The 22,633-nt window shown below is 43.0% G+C and overlaps 1 protein-coding gene across 1 annotated transcript in view; it reads left to right on the top strand.

Moving 5' to 3' along the window:
* SH2D1A (SH2 domain containing 1A) overlaps positions 1-19,430 on the top strand; it is a 59,159-nt gene extending 39,729 nt beyond the window's left edge. The window contains exons 3-4 of the mRNA XM_030209467.1: positions 12,015-12,150; positions 16,659-19,430. Of these exons, the coding sequence (XP_030065327.1) occupies positions 12,015-12,150; positions 16,659-16,702 (180 nt within the window). The 3' untranslated portion in view covers positions 16,703-19,430. The remainder of the gene's footprint in view (positions 1-12,014; positions 12,151-16,658) is intronic.
* Positions 19,431-22,633: the final 3,203 nt, after the last annotated feature.

The raw sequence follows: 22,633 nt of genomic DNA, 5'->3' as shown, positions 1-22,633 counted from the left end.
GCACAACTAATATTCCGCCAGTGTCGTTATGCTCATATTAGCCCTCTCCTCGTCACTTCACTGACTTCCTATCCGTTTCCGCATACAGTTCAAACTCCTCTTATTGACCTATAAGTGAATTCACTCTGCAGCTCCTCAATACCTTTCCACTCTCATCTCTCCCTACATTCCTCCCTGGGAACTCTGTTCACTGGGTAAATCTCTCTTATCTGCACCCTTCTCCTCCACTGCTAACTCCAGACTCTGTTCCTTTTATCTTGCTGCACCTTATGCCTGGAATAGACTTCCGGAGCCGGTAAGTCAAGCTCCATCTCTGGCCGTCTTCAAATCTAAGCTAAAAGCTCACCTTTTTGATGCTGCTTTTAACTCCTAACCCTTATTCACTTGTTCAGAACCCTTATTTTATCATCCTCACTTTAATATTCCCTTATCTCTTGTTTGTCCTGTTTGTCTGTCCTAATTAGATTGTAAGCTCTGTGGAGCAGGGACTGTATCTTCATGTTCATGTGTACAGCGCTGCGTATGTCTAGTAGTGCTATAGAAATGATAAGTAGTAGTAGTAGGAGTCCAAGCAGCTTAAACCTGTAGGCAACCAAAAGACCCCTCTAAAGGGCAAACACTCCACCGTATCTCCTTCCATTCACTCTTCAGTCCCAGGGCACTGTATCTTTGCATTTTATTTCAAAATTGCTCCCCTTGGGCTGGGCTTCCTGTCACCCAGGGACTCTCCTCAGAAAACTAAGGGGCCCTTTTACTAAGCTGCGTAAGCTTCTACGCGTGCCCAACACGCGCCACAATGATGTTACTGCCCGACTACCATGTGGCTCTTGCGGTAATTTCATTTTTGGCATGTGTTTGAAAAATATGTTTTATTTTCTGGCACACTTAACGGACGAGCGCCAAGTGGCATTTGGTACACGTAGATCATTACTGCCCGGTTACTATGTGAGTGAGTCTTTATCGCTAGGTCAATGGCTGGCGATAAGGTCTCAGACCCAAAATGGAGGCGCAGCAATTTTCATTTTGCCGCACGTCCATTTTCGGGAAAAATTAAAAAAGGCCTTTTGTAAAGGCGCAATAAAAAATGGATCGGCATGTGCCCAAAACCTGCGCCTACACTACCACAAGCCATTTTTCAGGGCGGCTTTGTAAAAGGACCCCTAACTCTTCTAGTAATCCACAACCTAACAGGGGATTACATTACTACATAGGTGACTTGGAAATGAACATTTAAATTAGAGCTTGTTTGATAGCCAGCTCTTGATCAGAAGACTCACTTCTCCTAGATTGCAGGAGTCTCTTTACTTGTACATAGGGTCTTCTGTTGAGGCTGCTTCCTGTCTGTGGGCTCAGAGCACTAAACCAGACCACAGTGGTAAACTGTAGAACATTTCCTCCCTTGGCATAGTAGCAAATCCATCTTCTCACTTTACATTTTTTTTCTTAGTCTTTAGATTAAGACATCTGACATGCTGCCACCACTGTCTGAAGGGTTGAATCATATATAACAAGTTACATTGCATAGGATCTTGAATGATATACACATCTTTAAATCTAGCTGACTAAAGTGTAATTAGTTTTAAGCCAGCGATCTCTATCCCTAATTTAGTGGGTCTTTTATTAACGGTTAGTCATGTTATCTGCTACAGGGCCCAATGGGCCATGCAGTAGATAACATGTACTAATTGGTAGTAAAAAACCCTCTTAGTCAATTGTGCAGTTAATGTTGGTGGAGAAAGTAGCCTAATGATTAGAACAGTGGGCTGAGAACCAGGCGAAACTAGTTCAAATCCCACTGTGGCTCATTGTGATCTTGGACAAGTCACTTAGCCCTCCATTGCCTCAGAAACCAAGTGTATTGTAAGTCATCTAGGGATAGGCAAATACCTACTGTATCTGTGTAGACCTTGAGCGACAACTGAAAAAGGTGTGAGCAAAATCCCTATCCCCGATTTAATCAGTTACCACCAGGGCTCACAATCTAAGTTTTGTGCCTGGGGCAATGAAGGGTTAAGTGACTTGCCCAGGGTCACAAGGAGCTGCACTGGGAATTGAACTCAGTTCCCTTGGTTCTCACTAACTATTAGGCCACTCCTTTACTGAGCTGTTTTTAGATGTGTGCTTCTAACACTTACGTTTTAATCTTGTATACTGCTTAGATCAGGGGCGTAGCTACGGGAGGCCACGGGGCCTGGTACCCTGCAAATTTCATCCAGGCCCCTGGTTTGGCTGGCGGGGGTCCCCAACCCTCGCCAGCCGAAGCCTTCTTCAGCACTGGTCTCTCCGGGCAGCCGCATTCGCTGCCCTGCTCTACTTTCTTCTTGCTCCTTCTGTTCACACTGATGGACCGTCAGTGTACACAGGAGTAGAAAGAAGAACAGGGCAGCAAACGCGGCTGCTCCGGAGAGACTGGTGCTGAAGAAGGCTTCGGCTGGCAGGGGTTAGGGACCCCCGCTGGCAAAGGTATTTGTTGGCAAGGCAGGCGGGCAGGCGAGGAGGTGAGGCCAGACAGGCAGGCGGGCATGGAGGCGGTGGCGGTGGGGGGGGGGGGGGGCGGCACTTAAAATGTGCCCCCAACCTTGGGCTCTGGCCCCCTCCCACTATAAGGTCTGGCTACGCCCCTGGCTTAGATATAAGCAGTTTATAAATAAACCTCAACCATTACAACTATAAGACCAGACCTTTGTCTTGTTATAAAGGGAAGGCAAGGGGATGGGACTTGATATACCACCTTTCTGTGGTTACGATCAAAGCAGTTTACACATTGTGTATAGGTCAGTGGTTCCCAAACTTGGTCCTGGAGGCACCCCAGCCAGTCAGGTTTTCAGGATACCCACAATGAATGCTCATGAGAGAGATTTTGCATGTACTGCCTCCACTGCATGCAAATCTATCTCATAAATATTCATTGCGGATATCCTGAAAACCTGACTGACTGGGGTACCTCCAGGACCAGATTTGGGAACCACTGGTATCGGTATTTATTTTGTACCTAGTGGAATGGAGCAGTGTTTCCCCAAGTCCGGTCCTGGAGTACGCCGTGCCAGTCCGGATTTCAAGATACCCACAATGAATATGCATGAACTTGATTTGCATACACTGCCTCCATTATATGCAAATCTTTTTCATGCGTATTCATTGTTGATATCCTGAAAACCTGAATGGCAAGGGGTGCTCCAGGACCGGACTTGGGGAAACACTACAATGGAGGGTTTAAGTGACTTCCCCAGAGTCACAAGGAGCTGCAGAGAGACTTGAATCTGGTTCCCCAGGTTCTCAGGCTCATGCATTAATCACTAGGCTACTCCACTCCACTCCACTCCACTCTTGCTATGTCTGTTGCTGAGATCTTCAGCAGCTGATAATAACAATATGGGATTCAGTCATTTAAAATATGAAGTTTGTCCATGGTCCAAAACCATGGCATCAGCTGAAATGTACCAGGGCATGATGGAAACTGAGAAGCATAAAAACACGGAAGCTGAAAAGTCTTCCACTTAGTCTAATGACATTTGCACAGTGTGTTTTGTTTTGGTTTTTTTTCTGCACTTGGGTTTTGGTTTATCTTCCGTAGTAAAACCTGGCCTACTTCTGTGTTAGTGGTTTCTGAGTGCACAGGTACCCACAAAAAAATAAATAAAAAATAACATTCAAGCTCATATACACTTTTGTTTTTTACTGCTTTATTTTGTATTGCTGTCTCGATATTACCTTTCTACTCTGCTGCAGCAGCAATATATTAAATTTTTAGACAATTTACTGTAGGTGCCAGTTAAATGGATAAAGTTCATAATAGTCTCCCCTTCCCTTTTATTATTCTGAATTTCATTTGAGTACATAAGTACATAAGTAATGCCACACTGGGAAAAGACCAAGGGTCCATCGAGCCCAGCATCCTGTCCACGACAGCGGCCAGGGCACCTGGCGAGCTTTCCAAACGTACAAACATTCTATACATGTTATTCCCGGAATTGTGGATTTTTCCCAAGTCCATCTAGTAGCGGTTTATGGACTTGTTCTTTAGGAAACCGTCTAACCCCTTTTTAAACTCTACTAAGCTAACCGCCTTCACCACGTTCTCCGGGAACGAATTCCGGAGTTTAATTACGCGTTGGGTGAAGAAAATTTTTCTCTGATTCATTTTAAATTTACTACACTGTAGTTTCATCGCATGCCCCCTAGTCCTAGTATTTTTGGAAAGCGTGAACAGACGCTTCACATCCACCTGTTCCACTCCACTCATTATTTTATATACCTCTATCATGTCTCCCCTCAGCCGTCTCTTCTCCAAGCTGAAAAGCCCTAGCTTCCTTAGTTTTTCTTCTTCATAGGGAAGTCGTCCCATCCCCGTTATCATTTTAGTCGCCCTTCGCTGCACCTTTTCCAATTCCACTATATCTTTCTTGAGATGCGGCGACCAGAATTGAACACAATACTCAAGGTGTGGTGGCACCATGGAGCGATATAACGGCATTATAACATCCTCACACCTGTTTTCCATACCTTTCCTAATAATACCCAACATTCTATTCGCTTTCCGATCCGCAGCAGCACACTGAGCAGAAGGTTTCAGTGTACTATCGAAGACGACACCCAGATCCCTTTCTTGGTCCATAACTCCTAGTTTTTAAAACTGTTTTCTGTGGTTTAGTGGCTAATTTTCAAAAGTATTTCTGCACACAAACCAGAGCTTTACAAACATAAATTGACTTGTATAAAGCTGCCCTCCTTGGAAGGCTGAATTTCTCCTGAACTCTCTTCCTGAAGGGCAGAAGCTGAGCACAGCCCCCTTGGCAGCTCCTCCCCTCCTTCATTGATCCTTTACCTCTATGGTCAGTATCTCATCCAGCCAACGTTACACCCTGGTCTCCTTTTTTTGAAAGGTCTCTCCCCCATCCAAGTAGGATGGAGACCCCCTCTCTCACTTCATCATTTTTTACCATTACTGTCCTGAAGCCATCCAGACCTGGCAAGTTCCTCAGTTCTGTCAATATCAAAATCTTTACGTGATAATTTAGTTTAGTTTATTGGTATTTGCTATGTTGCCTTTGCTAACTTATCAGATCAAAGTGGTGAACATGATAAAAATTCAATGAAAAGGAAAGGAATTACAATCATCCTATATAATAAAACTCACCCTCAATGTTCTGAGGACACTGACGTCACTGTCAGGTCCTCCGGGCACTTCCTTCCGGTTCGAAGCCTTCGTGGTGGTGAAGCCACTGAAAACACTGTGTTGGGGCCCCGCCCTCGCGTCAAACGTGATGACGTCGAGAGCGGAGCAATGGCGTCAGTGGCTTCATAACCAACGAAGCAGCAGATTGAAGGTGGCGTGCCAAGGTCCGCAACAATGGCGGCCAGTGCCATCAGTAGGCCGAAAAGGGTGAGTAGGGAGTGGGGGAGGTTCGGAAGGAAACTGTGCTAGCGCCCGTTTCATTAACACAAGAAACGGGCATGTTTTACTAGTATTCATATAAAAAAGAGGATACACCAGACATACAGAGGCCCTAACTAGAGATCTCCACCTGTCAGAAACTCATACTCTTTCACAAATACTTTAGGTGGTTGTAACAAATTCTTCTCTCTAATTCAGTTTCTACTTGCCTCTTCCTGTTACCTTTATTTGAACGTAGAGGAGCTTTTAGACACTTTTATTAAACTCCATGCTCCTCCCAGCGTAAGATAGATTGTTATTTGGGAGACTAGAGTGGATTGAGCCATTTCGCTATGGAGTGACCACAGGGTGTTGGTGAGGGAATCATGAGATTCTAGTCAGAATGGTTAGAAAGGTCTCTAGTTTCTCTTAAGGAGTTTGGAACTGGAGAGGGAGGAAACTTGTCTCCTGTGTTTGGTTTCCAGCAGTGGATGCTGACGACCCTATGGTAATGTCCCTGTGGTGGTGGGATGTCTCAAGTTCCACTAGTATTTTAGAACAGGAACTGTTGATGTAGAACTTGTTCTAAAATACAGTGAAGAATGGATGTTCATGCACTGGTTAATTGTGGTGGGAGCATCCGTTTTAGAACCATAAATGACTAAGGGCCAGATGCACTAAACCTAACGAGCCAGCAACGTGGTTTTTAAACCAGTTCTAGCCAGTCTAGTGAGCAAGTAGTAAAATGAGACATGCACAAAAGGGTCCTCCGAGCCATTTTTCTGTCACGGTAGCAGTTAACGAAAACGGAATAAAAATGATCTAAAAGGTATTATAATGAGCTAATTAGTATTATAATGTGCGTGCAAGGCAGATGCACAGCCATTTTCCAACCCCATGCACAAAAGCAGTCCCTACCTTTACCGTGGAAAACCTAACGGGAGGTCTGCACCTCTCGTTAATGCCTGGCTGGGGCTGCTGTGAGCTGTTGCTGGTGCAAGAAGCATAATAGGCACTTCTGTGGCAATTTATTGGAGGCTGTAGACAGCTATTATGCATGCAGCTTGTCTGCGTGTATGAAGCCGTCTTTGAGAGACAACAGGACCCTGGAAAGAGAGAGAACTGCAAAGATCTGAGGGAGACCCAGGTCTCTCTCAGCCAATCACAGCATATCTAGTTAACAGCAGTAGCAGAGATTTTTGTGCAAATGAGGGAAAAGTCTCAACTGCTACGGCTATCTTTACACATTGGTGTTCATTGTATAGCACGTAGAAAAAGTCATCACTGACTCAAAAACCCTCGATTATTTATTTATTTTTTTTTTGTTTCAATTTTTAATTACAATGTCCTTTATATTAGATCATGTAAGTGTCTCTTTAAGACTGAAAAAACAGTTCGACATATCGAAAAACATTGAACCCCTTCACTTATCTTGCTGCATTTTCTTCTCAGTTCTGCGCCAATTCCTTCTTAGTAATGCGCCGGTTCCTACGGTCCCGTTTCGAATATCTTCATCAGGGAACCTGCTCACACCTAGATTTCAGCGCCGTAAATACTAGACCAAAGCAAGAAAAATAAATCTTGTTGTTACATACTTTATCGCGTCTCATTGTGATGATCAATACAATGAAAAACTCTCCCAAGGTGTGAGCAGGTTCCCTGATGAAGATATTTGAAACGGGACCGTAGGAACCGGCGCATTACTAAGAAGGAATTGGCGCAGTACTGAGAAGAAAATGCGGCAAGATAAGTGAAGGGGTTCAATGTTTTTCGATATGTCGAACTGTTTTTTCAGTCTTAAAGAGACACTTACATGATCTAATATAAAGGACATTGTAATTAAAAATTGAAACAAAAAAAGAGGGTTTTTGAGTCAGTGATGACTTTTTCTACGTGCTATACAATGAACACCAATGTGTAAAGATAGCCGCAGCAGTTGAGACTTTTCCCTCATTTGCAAAAAAATCTCTGCTAGAGGTGTAATTAGATTATCTAGTAAATTAGCAGTGTATCTGGTGTTGGAATAGTTAACAGCAGTGACAGCTAAACGCACTGTGATTGGCAGGCACTTCTTTTTAGAGTTATGCTTCTTGCATTAAAAAAAAAAAGCAGAAGCGCCTGCCAATCACAGCACATTTAGCTGTCACTGGTGTCAGCTAAACACTCTGCAATTGGCTGAGAGAGAGACCTGGGTCTCCATCAGATCATTTAGTTCTCTCTCTTTCCAGGGTCCCGTTCTCTCCCTCTGCTGCAAAATGCCAAAGACGGCAATTTATTAGAGGTTGTAGATGGCTATTATACACGCAGCTTGTCTGCGTGCATGAAGCCGGTTTTGGCATGCACAGAGCAACCACGCATAACGCTTGGCTGCTCTGCGCATGCTCAGCTGGCTGAGTGGCTCCCCCCCCCCCCAGTAAGGAAATTGTGGGCAAATGAGCTAACAGCAAGCAGCTTATTTGCATGAGATTTCCTTCACGCATGCCCGTTTTTTTCCAAATCGCTAAGGGATCGGTAAGGGAAGGGCTTTTTCCATGGAGTTAGTGCATCTGGCCCTAAAACATTAACAGGTTCAAGAAGAGCAAATAAATTTGTCTGTGCAAGCACTTGTATAGTAACATGCATGTATATTCTGGACATCTTAGGAGTATACACTTATTTTTTTTCTGATGCTATCACAGAGCTTCTTATACCTTGCACAGTTTTGCTTTGGGGGGGGGGGGAGGGGAACCTGTCCTAATTCCTGATGTCCCAGGTAGCAGGTGTTAATCTGTTTGGACATAGATGTGCATTTCCCTTCTGAAATAGAGAATGCACATTTATATTTTAGGCTCATTTCAGTCCCATCCAAACCATTCCCAGACTACGACCCCTTGTCGTTGTGTTTTAGATGTGTATATCCCAGCTTTGTACGATTGGGATTCAGATGTGCATGCAACGCACAAATCTAAATGCCATTTTATGTATGTCTAAAATACAAGTAGAGCTTATAAAATATGTGTCATAATTCATTGGGCTTGTATCTACTAAATCATTCCATTCTAGTAAATTCGTATTGAAATGTTAGCTCCATTTGCTTTCACAAAGGTTCTCAGAGCTTTCAATTTACCCAGTTCTGGTCAGGGCACCAAGAGCATATGGTAGCACACGCTAGCACTTTTAGTGATCAGCATGCGCTAAATGCAAAATCGACCATAGGAATATATAGATGACTCAAGTGTTTAGCGTGCACTAAAAACGCTAGTGCGGCTTAGTAAACAGGGCCCCTGGCATCCTTTGTGTTTGAGTCTGACAAGAATCCGATTCTTTGTTTGTTTTTCAAAAGGGTCAAAAATTGTGGTGTTTTCCTGATGTGGGTGGAGAGAGTCTCAGCAAAAATACACAGCTTTTCTGGCCCTCTGCCCTCGAGTATTGCAATATAAGTAGTGATTTTTTTTCTCTGTTTTCCTGTAAAATGTTTGGTGAAATTTCAAAATGTGTGATGTATTTTATGACCCTATTCAGCTTAAACATTTTCTTGATAATAAATTTCCTTTGTTTCTGGTTAGTGAACCTCCTATTTAGATCCTGGATTGAAATTTGGGCAAAAGGAATAGTCAACATGTTTTGGCAATTTCCTGGATAACTATGTTTTCTTTTTTTGGTAGATTACTCTCTGGAATTATTGCTGGATCCCATTAATTGGGGACTATAAGAGGGTCATTATGATTGTTTTCTTAATGGTTGCTAGAATGTTTTATTTTTTTCTTTTTCCTGATTCTATTTTCTGATAAGCATTGTTTATCTTGTTTGTAATTTAGTGAATAATAAAAAAGAAAGTTTAAACAAATCTCCATATTTCAACCTGCTTTTAACTCCTAACCCTTATTCACTTTGTTCAGAACCATTATTTTATCATCCTCACTTTAATATTCCCTTATCTCTTGTTTGTCCTGTTTGTCTGTCCTAATTAGATTGTAAGCTCTGTCGAGCAGGGACTGTCTCTTCATGTTCAAGTGTACAGCGCTGCGTACGTCTAGTAGCGCTTTAGAGATTATAAGTAGTAGTAGTCTTTGGGATTCCGGAATCTTGCTGCTCTTTGTGATTCTGCACAGAATCTTGCTACATTGGGATTCCGGAATCTTGCTACTCTTTGTCCTTATCCCTTATTTGTCCTGTTTGTCTGTCTTGATTAGATTGTAAGCTCTGTCGAGCAGGGACTGTCTCTACATGTTCAAGTGTACAGCACTGCGTACATCTAGTAGTGCTTTAGAAATGATAAGTAGTAGTAGTAGTCCATATTTCAAACTATTATTCAGTGGTTCACGCTAGATTTGTAATTTCCATAAATCATAGGGTGGCTGCATGCTGCTCCAGTGATGTCAGTCAGCACAGAAATGTCCTACTTTTAGTATCCTTCTAACAAGAGTGATGCACTAGCTGGAGCTTTCAAAAATCTGGAAACCCTAATATTACCTTTGATCGTGAAATGCAAGTTTAAATGAAAATAGAAGAGGACATTTGTCCTGAATTTATTTGTCTACTGGATTCTGCAAAGGAAATTGCACTGCTACTAGGGCTCCTTTTACTAAAGGGCGGTAAACCCAACGCGGGCTTACCATAGGAAGTACCGCCAGGCTACCGCAGCAGGCCAGTGGCACTTCCCACCCCTAGCGTGCCGTCATTTCCAGCACTACAAAAATGTATTTACTTTTGTAGCTTCAGAGTGTACCCAGTGGTAAACGGGCAGTGCCGTGCGCTGCCTGGTTACCGCCGGGTTAACATGGGAGCCCTTACCGCCACCTCAATGGGTAGCGTTAAGGGTTCCCCACAAAATGGCCAAGCAGCAAGTGCTTAACTTGCTACCTAAAAAGCAAAACAAAAAAGTACAAGGAGCCTTCAAAAAAAGGGGGAATGAAACCTTTAATCATGTAAGGAACAGATCTTTGAATGGACCCGACATGGTCCGTGTTTCAGCGCTAAGCGCCTGCGTCAGGGGTCGCGAAGTTTGACAGAGTACGTATGGCTATATTGTAAAATTCAGTGTGTTTGTCGAAAGCAGTATGCTACTTCGCCGTGCTGTCCCTTCGCTTAAAATCAAACAGAAACAAACTCTCGAGAGCAAACTCCTCTAGTCACGAGACAGGTAGAGCAAACAGCCTACCTGTAGGAAAGCGAGACTTCCCTTTTACTAGCTGAAGTAAAAGGGGGCCTCGGCACGCATGTAAAACACATGCTGACACCAGCGCCGGCCCCCTTTTGCCATAGCTTGGTAAAAGGGGCCCCTAGTGCTTGAAGATGATCTGATGTAGTGTGTTATCATTCACAATTTGGTAAACCATTCAGAAATACTCACATGGATCATCATCTCTACAGTGCCTACAAATTGAAAAGAATGTTTAGGTCAATATTCAGCATGCAACAGTCATCTTTTATTAGCCCCATGTCTGGGCATCGTCATTGACTATCTGGTGCTCAGTCAAATTGCACAGGGTGCCAGATATTTCCGAGCCCCGGCTGATATTCAGCCAGGACCTCCATTGACTCCAAAGTACTTGCCTATTCCCCCTCTCCGATCCTGATTTCCATCCCTGTCCCTCCCTCCCTCCCTTCGAAGACAGTCCTAAATTAATCCATTTAGTTATGTAGGTACTGCAGTGGTGTACTGGAGCCGGCTCGCATAAGCAGGTTGTTAAATTTACTGGCATCTTGCGAGCCGGTTGTTGGCCCGTGCGAGCCGGCTCGCCTCTGCTCACCCGCTTGTCCATCTTCCGTCTGCCCTCTGCAGCTCTGCCAATAGTAGCCCTGGTTTCCTTCTTGTGCCGCCGCCCTGCCTTTAAAATTTTTATTTTCCCTCGAGGCGCACCAGCGTTGAAGCGAAGGCAGCAGGCTCAGCTCTAGAAATTGAAATCACCCCCCCCTCACACCTAGGAGGATAATGGTTCCAGCCTTCGTTCCGTTCCTTCACATCATGGCTCCTCCCTCGCGCAAACAGGAAATACGTCAGGTGAGGGCGTAGCCATGATGCGAAGGAACGGAACGAAGGCTGGAACCGAGCTGAGCCTGCTGCCTTGGCTTCAACGCTGGCGCGCCTCGAGGGAAAATAAAAATGCCTAAGAGCCAACCTCATCAGTGATGTCACAATGGCTTGATTGCCCTGTACTGGGCTCACTTGTATAACATATAGCAGTGATTTCAATTTCTAGAGGCATTTCTTTTTTCTTTAACTATTGGGGGGGGGGGGGGAGAATTAATGTGGGCTACTATTAAGACATGTTATCTTACTGTTAACCCCGGGTATTAATAACTAGGTCTCATTCTATAAAACAGGACCTGGGTTAAAAGAGTACAAGTTAGTGGTAAAATGATATATCTTAACAGTAGCTCATGTTGATAACTATGTCCTTAAATTACATTCTGTTACAATACAAAAATAATGGAAAAAAGGTCAAGAAATTAGGAATTTTCCCAGCAAGAAAATGCAAGTAGCTCACAAGGTGGTGGTAGAGAGCCATATGTTGTTTTTAAGAGTATGAGACAACCCTCCCCTTCCCAATAATATCCTATGTCTAATGCAGGTCTGAGGTTATAACAACCATTTATTTTAGAGATATAGATAGAATTTATCCATGTTATACTGATTAATGTTTCTCTTAATTTTTAGACTGCACCTGGGGTTCAGAGAAGACTGTTCCGTAAAGTAAAAAACCTGCTTTCTGCGTTCAAGAAACCCGACCAGGGCATTGCAACACCTCTACTTTACCCAGTAGACAGAGACTCCGTGTCAAAGAATGTACAAGGTACGTCGTGCGAAACTTCAGGACCCTAAAGCTAATGGACTTTCACTGTGCTGTATTTTCATGTACAAATGTATATTAAATGCCAGAACTTAGATGACAAATGAGATTTTTGTTCCCGTTTATAGGTTTAGGCGAGTCTTCATGTTATCCTATATCTCGTTTCTCGGTGTTTGTTCCGCATTCCAAAATCAGAAGTGGAATGTGTAGACCATTTGTTTTTATTATTGTAGTAGATCACATTATTTAGGATTGGAAAACTAGACCTTCTGACCTCCATTGTGTGAAATTTCTGACCATGCCCATGGAGTGATGAGCATGAATTAGGTTGCCAGCAGCTTATGTCTTCCTGTTACAGCAAAACTTTGTGGCCATCCTGTTACTATACTCATATTTGTAGAGATGCTGTAGACATTACAAATGGGTTGTAAGTGAGAATTTTCTGTTGGACTAACAACACCTCTGTGACTAGCTTCTAGGAGTTACTATATGTGAATAAGGGGGGGAGGGTGATAATTATCGAAAGAAAGAGTGTGCTGTTTATTTTGTTTAATGTCTGCTAATTTTCTTGGCAACAGCAAAACAATGGAGATGACCAAAAGAACAGCAACCATCCAAAAAAGCCTTCAAAAGGGTCCTTTATTGAAAACTGCTCAAATAACATTCATTGAAGAGCACATTTCTATTCAAGGGACTAGACACGGGCTGTGTTTCGCCTAAACCGCCAATCCAAAACAGGTCATAATTTGCATATCCATGAAATGGTAATATAAACCAAAGAAACCAACTACCATGCAGAAGTTGGAAAACAACTATCAGTAATCTGGAGTGAGTAGCTTTTAGAGGGGTGTTCATGGGGAAGGAGCGTGGGCGGGCCATAGACCGGACTGACATTTACACGGGCACCGTACAGAATACTGTTGTGTGCATGAATGTCACATTTAGGTGCCAACATTCATGAAAACCACTAATCTGTAGTAAATGTTCATGCCTACATTTCGGTGTGCTGATGCTGGGTTTCACCAGTGTTCTATACAGACGCTTGTACACACAAGTGGCCTCATAGAATAGGTTCACTCCCTTCGTTATTAGGCCACCTAAGTAGAGGCCTTGTTATAGAACTGCCTCCCTTATAGCAACATTTACAAGTGTAGATTTCATACATGTTCAAGGAGTGACTTTAGAAAGCCGCTGCTTATTCAAGTAGCTCATTTTTAGGGGATGTGGTTTAAGCAGTTCCCCAAAATACATGTGTAGTGCCCTCAGGTCCCTCCCAGATGGCACCCCCTTGAAATGACAGATTCCCCCTGTGCTCTTCCTTTTCCCCCAATTTCCCCACCTCCTGTAGAGCCTGCTCGGGCAAATCACTGGGGTCTGGTGAGGTTGGGGCAGGAGCAATCCCCATTCACTCCTGTCCCCACCAGGTTCAAAATGGTACTGGTGACTGTATAAGGGCAACTATGATGATCAAAAGACCATTGCATGGCTCTAAATCGATAAGTAATCAGATTGCTCTATATCATGCCTCTGCAGACAGAAGGAAAACATGATAAAACAATGTGTAAATATTGAGACAACCAATAATTTAAGCAAGATAAAAACATTGCACATATTGCTATTCGTGTGTGAAATCTAAAATATAGAGAATCGAAACAGCTAGAAACTCAAGTACACAATGGGAAACCTGCAGATTCTAGATTCCTGCACTACTTCAAAGAACATAGCAACATACTTTGATGTCAAAGCTATCTAATGTATTGATGAAAAACAAAAACATCACCTGTTTTCATAGTGAATGGCTAACTGTTCCAGTACCTCTTATCGTGCCAGTGCAGTGTAAAAAATGGATGTAGAATAGATGTGATCTGTTCTGGAGATCTGTTGTCACATGTGACAAAAGTACATTAGTACATAAGTAATGCCACACTGGGAAAAGACCAAGGGTCCATTGAGCCCAGCATCCTGTCCATGACAGCGGCCAATCCCGGCCAAGGGCACCTGGTGAGCTTCCCAAACGTACAAACATTCTATACATGTTATTCCTGGAATTGTGGATTTTTCCCAAGTCCATTTAGTAGTGGTTTATGGACTTGTCCTTTAGGAAACCGTCTAACACCCTTTTAAACTCTGCTAAGCTAACTGCCTTCACCACATTCTCCGGCAACGAATTCCAGAGTTTAATTATGCGTTGGGGGTGAAGAAAAAGTTTCTCTGATTTGTTTTAAATTTACTACATTGTAGTTTCATCACATGCCCCCTAGTCCTAGTATTTTTGGAAAGCGTGAACAGATGCTTCACATCCACCTGTTCCACTCCACTCATTATTTTATATACCTCTATCATGTCTCCCCTCAGCCGTCTCTTCTCCAAGCTGAAAAGCCCTAGCCTCCTTAGTCTTTCTTCATAGGGAAGTCGTCCCATCCCCCGCTATCATTTTAGTCGCCCTTCGCTGCACCTTTTCCAATTCTACTATATCTTTCTTGAGATACGGCGACCAGAATTGAACACAATACTCAAGGTGCGGTCGCACCATGGAGCAATACAACGGCATTATAACATCCTCACACCTGTTTTCCATACCTTTCCTAATTATACCCAACATTGTATTCGCTTTCCTAGCCACAGCAGCACACTGAGTAGAAGGTTTCAGTGTATTATCGACAATGACACCCAGATCCCTTTCTTGGTCCGTAACTCCTAACGTGGAACCTTGCATGACGTAGCTATAATTCGGGCTCTTTTTTCCCACATGCATCACCTTGCACTTGCTCACATTGAACGTCATCTGCGATTTAGCCGCCCAGTCTCACAGGCTCGTAAGGTCCTTCTGTAATTTTTCACAATCCTGTTGCGAGTTAATTACCTCGCTAGTTACTCCCATCTCTAAATCATTTATAAATAAATTAAAAAGCAGCGGTCCTAGCACAGACCTCTGAGGAACCCCACTAACTACCCTTCTCCATTGTGAATACTGCCCATTTAACCCCACTCTGTTTCCTATCTTTCGGCCAGTTTTTAATCCACAATAGGACATTTCCTCCTATCCCATGACCCTCCAATTTCCTCTGTAGCCTTTCATGAGGTACCTTGTAAAACGCCTTTTGAAAATCCAGATACACAATATCAACCGGCTCCCCTTTGTTCACATGTTTGTTTACTCCTTCAAAGAATTGAAGTAAATTGGTCAGGCAAGATTTCCCCACACAAAAGTCGTGCTGACTTGGTCTCAGTAATCCATGTCCTTGGATGTGCTCTGTAATTTTGTTTTTGATAATAGCCTCTACCAAGTCTACCAAGTCTAAAAGCAAAGATCGTGCCTATGGTATTTTGAGTACGTTGATACATGTTGAGGTCTGTGGTCACTTGCAGTAGTTAGATTCATCCTCTATAACAATCAACATATGGCTTGTTCATCATTGAGCACTATAAACCCTATAGAGGAGAACTTTGGTTTTCAAAATGCCTCCATAATAAGATGTCCTCTGACTAGGTAGCATAGCTGGTGGTCACTGTTCCCTCTAAACTGAGTGGGAGTCCTTCAACCGCATTGCTGCAGGTGGGGGATGGTGCCTCAATACTGTGTTTTCAATAGCTAAGGACAAGCAGGTTCCCTGGAGTCCTGCAGAGTTTGCCCATCCCTAGCTATTGGAAATGTGATAGTGAAATAGCACCCCCCTCCCACTAGTAGGTGGAGGACTCCCACTCAGCTTAGAGGAACCGTGGCTGAGGTCATTGAAATGGAGTGGAGCGGTAGCTTAGTGGTTCGGTCGGTGGACTGAGAACCAACAAAGTAAGGGTTCAGATTCCAATCTGATGCTCTTTAGATAAATCACTTTAACTTCTACTGATTCAGGTACACAATAGTAGGCGTATGTGCTAAGTTTGCTTTAGAGAGTACTATAGTGAATTTCACAAATTATTTTTCTAGGCATATAAAGATGCTAGACAGAAGTATGGCGCATGAGATTTTATTATAAGAATTTTTTCAAAAAAACTTAATTACAACGTTTTGATGTTTAATTTTCTTTTTTTGCCAAATTTTGGCTGTGAAGCAAATTTCATGCATAGTTTTGCGTACTCTTTAATAGTTAATCTGCTGTTTTGCATAATTTTGAATCACTCATTAAGTATGGATTTACATAAAATTTGATGTGCAGATGAAATGTTACTGTTTTTATAGGAAACTTTGCAAACCTGGCTTCATATGCCAAAACAGGGAATAGTACACACTGTTACAAATACTGCAGGCAATTTCCCATTTTGAGGTGCAAAACCATTATCCTCCTAGATTGTAGACCTTATGAGATAGGGAAATATCTACTGCCTCTGATTAAAACTCAGTTGAGGTCAGATTTGAAATGATGAATGATTACATCTCAATCTAAACCTATCAGGCCTGATGCGAGTATGCCCGTTACATTTGTGGATGGTCTATTAATTCAGCATTAAGCTTTCGGTATGTAATTTTTGTATGAATGGTCAGTTTCTAACATTTTTGTATTTTTCTTCAGGTGGAAGAGTGACTAATGATTACCTACGTACAAATCATTCCTGAACATTATGTTTCAGACCAAATACCATTAATTATTTTAAGGATCAGTTTTATATTGAATGAAAGACTTACGTTACATGTCAAAATGTACATTTTTGGGGGATTTTCTTGTCATATAGACTTGACTGAAATGAATGTGCCTTGGAAATGGAAAACAAGCATCAGCTATTGTAATAATGCACTCTACCATCCATCTTTAAAATTGTACCATTCTGAATATGTGGTATTTTTTCAGGAATCCTGTGTTCAATGTAACAGGCTTCATCTGCCAAAATCTACTTGAGAAAATGTTCTTCCATTGAATCATGTAATCCTCCTACACCAATGTTACCACTAGCCATGCACAATGGACTGCGTAATAATGCAAGGAAAGAGTTGGGGAATTCTTCTCTAGTGGGATAGAGAAGGGGAAGCCCCTCTACAAAGACCTAAAGAGGGTTAAAGTTTCCAGGTAGTAATTGAAAGCCAAATGGGATCAGTTTCATGGGCCCTGTAGACTTGATTCATCAAGGGGTTTCCCCATTCTATACTTTTAAAAAAAAACAACCCATTCTGGGCTCTCTTTGTTCAAGAGATAACAACTCAACAGTACTGAAATGTGTCAGCAACAAATGTATTGCACCTGAATTACTACTGGCATGATCTAGTTGCTGTACATTAAGTCAGGCCTCGACCAATTTTTTTGAAATCCTGAAGTCAGCCCATAAACTTTGGAGCCAGTGGCTAAGACCTCCCCCACCCGGGTCATCTCCATCTGTGTTGAAAAGCAGGGTTAGAGATCTCTCCTGAGGCCTACCAGTGCTCCTTAGGGTCTGATTTACTAAGGCTGTTTTCCCATTCTAGGTCTAAGGGGAAAGAAAGCTTAGTAAATCAATCAGGTCCTTAATGTGCTGCTGCAGGGTATGGGCAGAATTACAAAGCTAGCAGCCCCTCACCCCTCTGCCTCTCTCATCTCTCCACCCTGTTGTCACCAAGTCTTGTTCTGGCTTTCTCATGTTACAATCCAATATCGCTATTATCTCTCTCTCTTCCCCACCAATTTTCCCCCATCCAACCTCTTCATATAGCCAGCCACCTTCAGCCACTGCACCAGTTAGCCAGTCACCCCATACATCCTATCTAGCTTGCCATCCTCTCCTTAGCTAGTTCTGACCGCCCAGAAAGCTAGTCAGCTACTTCTCCAGCTAGTTAACCACCCCTCCCACTCTGAATCTCCTATTTACCATGCCTCATCACTCCTACTACTCTCACTACACAGGAAGCTAGCTCCTCAACCCTCCTCTCAACTAGTTATTCACTCTTCCCTTCCCTCCCCAACCGCTGTTCAAGCTAGCCAGTCTGTCCTCCTAACCTTGTCCCTTATCTTGTGGTTTGCTAAAGCCTGAGCTTCTATCTCCTTTACACTGCATGGCTCTAAGTGAATTTGACCTGTGCAGTACAGGCACTACTGCATTGGTCTTGGGATCTCAAAGTAGTTCCTTCATGGCGTAACTCAAAATCACTGAGAGTCACATGGTACAAAGGAGAAGGAAGCTCCAGTTCTAGACAGTGACAGAGTATATTTCTAGATGCCATGGTTACTTTGCATGCTGGACTTGTCAAGCCCTTCATTCTTAACCCTCCATTGCCTCAGGTACAAACTTATGTAAGCTCTCAGGGAGTAGGAAAATACTCACTATACTTGAAAGTCACTTGCCTTGAGCCACAAATGAAAAAAGCATGAGCTAAATCTTAAATCCCTTTCCTTCCCTTTTTTTTCTTTAACCATCAACTGTGGTGTCTAATCAGTTACCCTGTTTTAGTGGGGCTTTTTCTGCCAGCCTCTAACTGGTAGCAAGGCATGGTTTTCTAAATTTGCCCTAGGGATTCCGCAGCCAGTCAAGGTGTGAAGTTATCTCCAGTGAATATGAAGATCAATTTGCACATATAGAGTCTCCAATGTATGCAAACTTATCTCATGCATATTCATTGGGGATTACTGAAAATCAGACTGGTTGAGAAACATTGCTGTATGACAACAGGTATAAAAATAATGAGGCACCATGAGGAACTGCCCAGGTTGCAATTTTGAAGGCACCAAGTACCCACCAAGCCAGCTCCCATTTACTATAGGGCCATCTTCAAAAAAGCCCCACCATGACACTCTGGCTCAACACCCCACCCCAGCTTTCCAGTCTCCATCGGAGACTCCTTCAACTTGCTGAGCTCCAGGGCACTCCAGTCCCCCGTAGGTGCTAAAATCTTAACTCCAGTCCTAGAAATAACACGTAAAGCCCAATAATGCCATCCATACAACTACTTCTTCTTTTTAGTAACAAAGAGGTTGATAGTCAAAGTGATATAAACAGCCAAGAGAGGCCGCTGAATACCCCCTCTAATTGTCCATGCTGAAAATGGCTAGTTTGTAGGCAGTTGAGGGGTGGAGTTAAGAGTGCGGAAATCTAGCCGGTTAGCAGAGATTTTCAGTATGCTAACTGGCTGAGGAGCCGCATAAAGTTAGGACAGTTTGAATACAATAAAATCTCAAACTGTGAACATTTGTTTTATTGCTTGCTTAAGATTTCAAAATTAGCTTTAAGTTCTAATGAACTCCAAATTTCAATCTCTCAATTTATAGTGCATGTGTGCATTTTGTATTTCATGTATGGTTTGTTTGAAATTGTATATCTTAACTTTTATTGTACATTGCAGTATTGTCATTAGTTTGCAATAAAAAAAACCCTTAAAAGCTGTTTGCCTTAATAGTTTTTTTTTCCTTTTTGATTTGGTCTATATCCTTGTGATATTTATTTTATTTGGACACTAGTAAAACATGCCCGTTTCTGGAGCAAATGAAACGGGTGGGCGCTAGCAAGGTTTTCCTGCCGAACCCCCCTCCCTACCCACCCCTTTAGCGTTGTGAAGCCACTCACCGCCATTGCTCCGCACCTCATCAACGCACGCCACCTTCATCCACTGACGCCATTGCTCCGCCCTGATCTTTGACACCATTGCTCCGCCCTCGACGTCATCACGTTTGACGCGAGGGCGGGGCCCAGACACAGTGATTTCGGTGGCTTCACCACCACGAACCCTTCGAACCCGAAGGAAGTGCCCGCAGGAAGTGACACTGACGTCAGTGTCCTCAGAATGTTGAGGGTGAGTTTTATTATATAGGATACTGGGGGTAACCTTATAAGAGGCATTTTAATGTATACAGAGGCACGTATGTTTGGAAAGCCTTTATTTAATAAAAATCACCCCTATATAAAACTACACACGGTGAGAAGAATCTTTCTACTTTTATGCAACTTTGGTGTTGGTGTGTTTGGGGGTCAGAGTTTGGGCAGAACCATGATTTACATATTTTTATAAAATACAGAGGCAAAAAAAAAAAAAAGAGTGGGAACAACCAAACAAATGGAACAGGTGATCCAAATAAAACAGTCCTTTATTGTGAAATAAAGGCAATCATTGCCTTCGTCAGGAGTCCGTAGTTACTGAAAAATAAGGTGAACCTAGGAAGCAGCAATACGTGTAATATCCTCTGTGTATCTTAATGTGGGGACAAATAATATTTTATCAGGCCTTAGGAGAGGTCTAGCAAAGAGTGAGAAGCATAAAGAAACAAATTAGCGTTCTGGGATACTAGATCGACTCGCAATCTAATTCATAACAGTTCTAAATTAAAAATGCTGAGAGTAACAGACACAAGGCTCAGATGTTATTTTAAAAATAGCTGTTTATTAGACAGTACTGACAGCAATGGCAGATATATTCAGAGACAGTAGATTATGTAAGAGCAACTGAACCTGATAAGATGATGGCACTCACGACCTCTGGATCCGTAGTAGTCAGGAACTGATGATGGCCCACGATCAAGAACTCAGGCAGCAGGTAAACTCTTCCTAGCCGGGCAAGAGTAAGCAGGAAAGTGATGCCACAGATTAACGAGCCTTCATCATGTGGCCAGCTTGGAGCCAGCTGGTGGCAGTTATCTTGGCCCCATTGGATAACAGCTAGCTGATAACAGCATCAAGGAAGGGAATTTTATACCCTCTCCCTGGGTCTTGGTGCCAGGTTGACCGGAACATGATGTCATGATGTTCTCCAGTGTTGTGTAATTGGGCCTAAGAACCAGGTCCTCATTGTTCTGTATGTTCTTGTTCTGTCCCGAGTACAGTAAACACAAGTTGTTGTTGTGGACGGTTGTCTTGCCTTTGTCAGACTGGATGTCTCCGCATTGTCCAAGAGGCCTTCAGTACCAAGTTTCTGCATGAGAGCTGCTGACATTGGCCAAGTCTGGAATAGTCAGGTTTACAATGTAGAATAGTGCTTTATGCAGGGCCTTGTTTTCTACCTACATCAACACTCTTCAAAGGCAGTTCCAAAGGAGAAACCTTTTAAAACTGCTATGGCCTGCAGCTCCAGATGTGTGCTATAAACAATTTCCCTTATCAGGTGTACACATGACTTCTGCAATGTAAACATTCACCAAAAATAATGTGGTGGCCAAATCTAAAATCCTGTAAATAGCTTGTCCAGTCCCAGTATGGCAGATTCAACTAAGCTTTGTAAAGTTATTTCTAATAGTAATGATCTTTTAAATGAGTTAACATGGACTTTTTTTAAAATTAATGTTCTTGGTCCCCTCCTCTTTTCTATTTACACTTCTTCACTTGGTTCATTAATCTCATCCCATGGCTTTTCCTACCATCTCTATGCTGATGACTCCCAAATCTACCTTTCTACCCCTGATATCTCACCTTGCATCCAAACCAAAGTTTCAGCGTGCTTGTCTGACATTGCTGTCTGGATGTCTCAACGCCACCTGAAATTAAATATGTCCAAAACCGAGCTTCTCATTTTCCCCCCCAAACCCACCTCCCCGCTCCCCCCATTTTCTATTTCTGTTGATGGCTCTCTCATTCTCCCTGTCTCCTCAGCTCAAAACCTTGGGGTCATCTTTGACTCTTCTCTCTCCTTCTCTGCTCATATCCAGCAGATTGCCAAGACCTGTCGTTTCTTTCTTTACAAAATCCGTAAAATCCGCCCCTTTCTTTCCGAGCACTCTACCAAAACCCTCATCCACACCCTTGTCACCTCTCGTTTAGACTACTGCAATCTGCTTCTTGCTGGCCTCCCACTTAGTCACCTCTCCCCTCTCCAGTCGGTTCAAAACTCTGCTGCCCGTCTCATCTTCCGCCAGGGTCGCTTTACTCATACTACCCCTCTCCTCAAGACCCTTCACTGGCTCCCTATCCGTTTTCGCATCCTGTTCAAACTTCTTCTACTAACCTATAAATGTACTCACTCTGCTGCTCCCCAGTATCTCTCCACACTTGTCCTTCCCTACACCCCTTCCCGTGCACTCCGCTCCATGGATAAATCCTTCTTATCTGTTCCCTTCTCCATTACTGCCAACTCCAGACTTCGCGCCTTCTGTCTCACTGCACCCTACGCCTGGAATAAACTTCCTGAGCCCCTACGTCTTGCCCCATCCTTGGCCACCTTTAAATCTAGACTGAAAGCCCACCTCTTTAACATTGCTTTTGACTCATAACCACTTGTAACCACTCGCCTCCACCTACCCTCCTCTCTTCCTTCCCGTTCACATTAATTGATTTGATTTGCTTACTTTATTTATTTTTTGTCTATTAGATTGTAAGCTCTTTGAGCAGGGACTGTCTTTCTTCTATGTTTGTGCAGCGCTGCGTACGCCTTGTAGCGCTATAGAAATGCTAAATAGTAGTAGTAGTAGTAGTAGTAATTAGGCTGTAGAAGTAGGGTCTCTCCTACTACCATTACTACTAATCATTTCTATAGCGCTACTAGACATGCGCACTGCTGTACACATTATATGCAGGTACTTTTCTATTCCTAGAGGGCTCACAATCTAAGGCGGTCTTTTACAAAGGCACGCTAGCATTTTTAGTACGCGCTAAATGCTAGAGT

The sequence above is a fragment of the Microcaecilia unicolor genome, chromosome 7, assembly GCF_901765095.1.
Source record: "Microcaecilia unicolor chromosome 7, aMicUni1.1, whole genome shotgun sequence".
NCBI classification, from domain to species: domain Eukaryota; kingdom Metazoa; phylum Chordata; class Amphibia; order Gymnophiona; family Siphonopidae; genus Microcaecilia; species Microcaecilia unicolor.
This window is presented reverse-complemented; position numbering and strand designations above follow the sequence as displayed.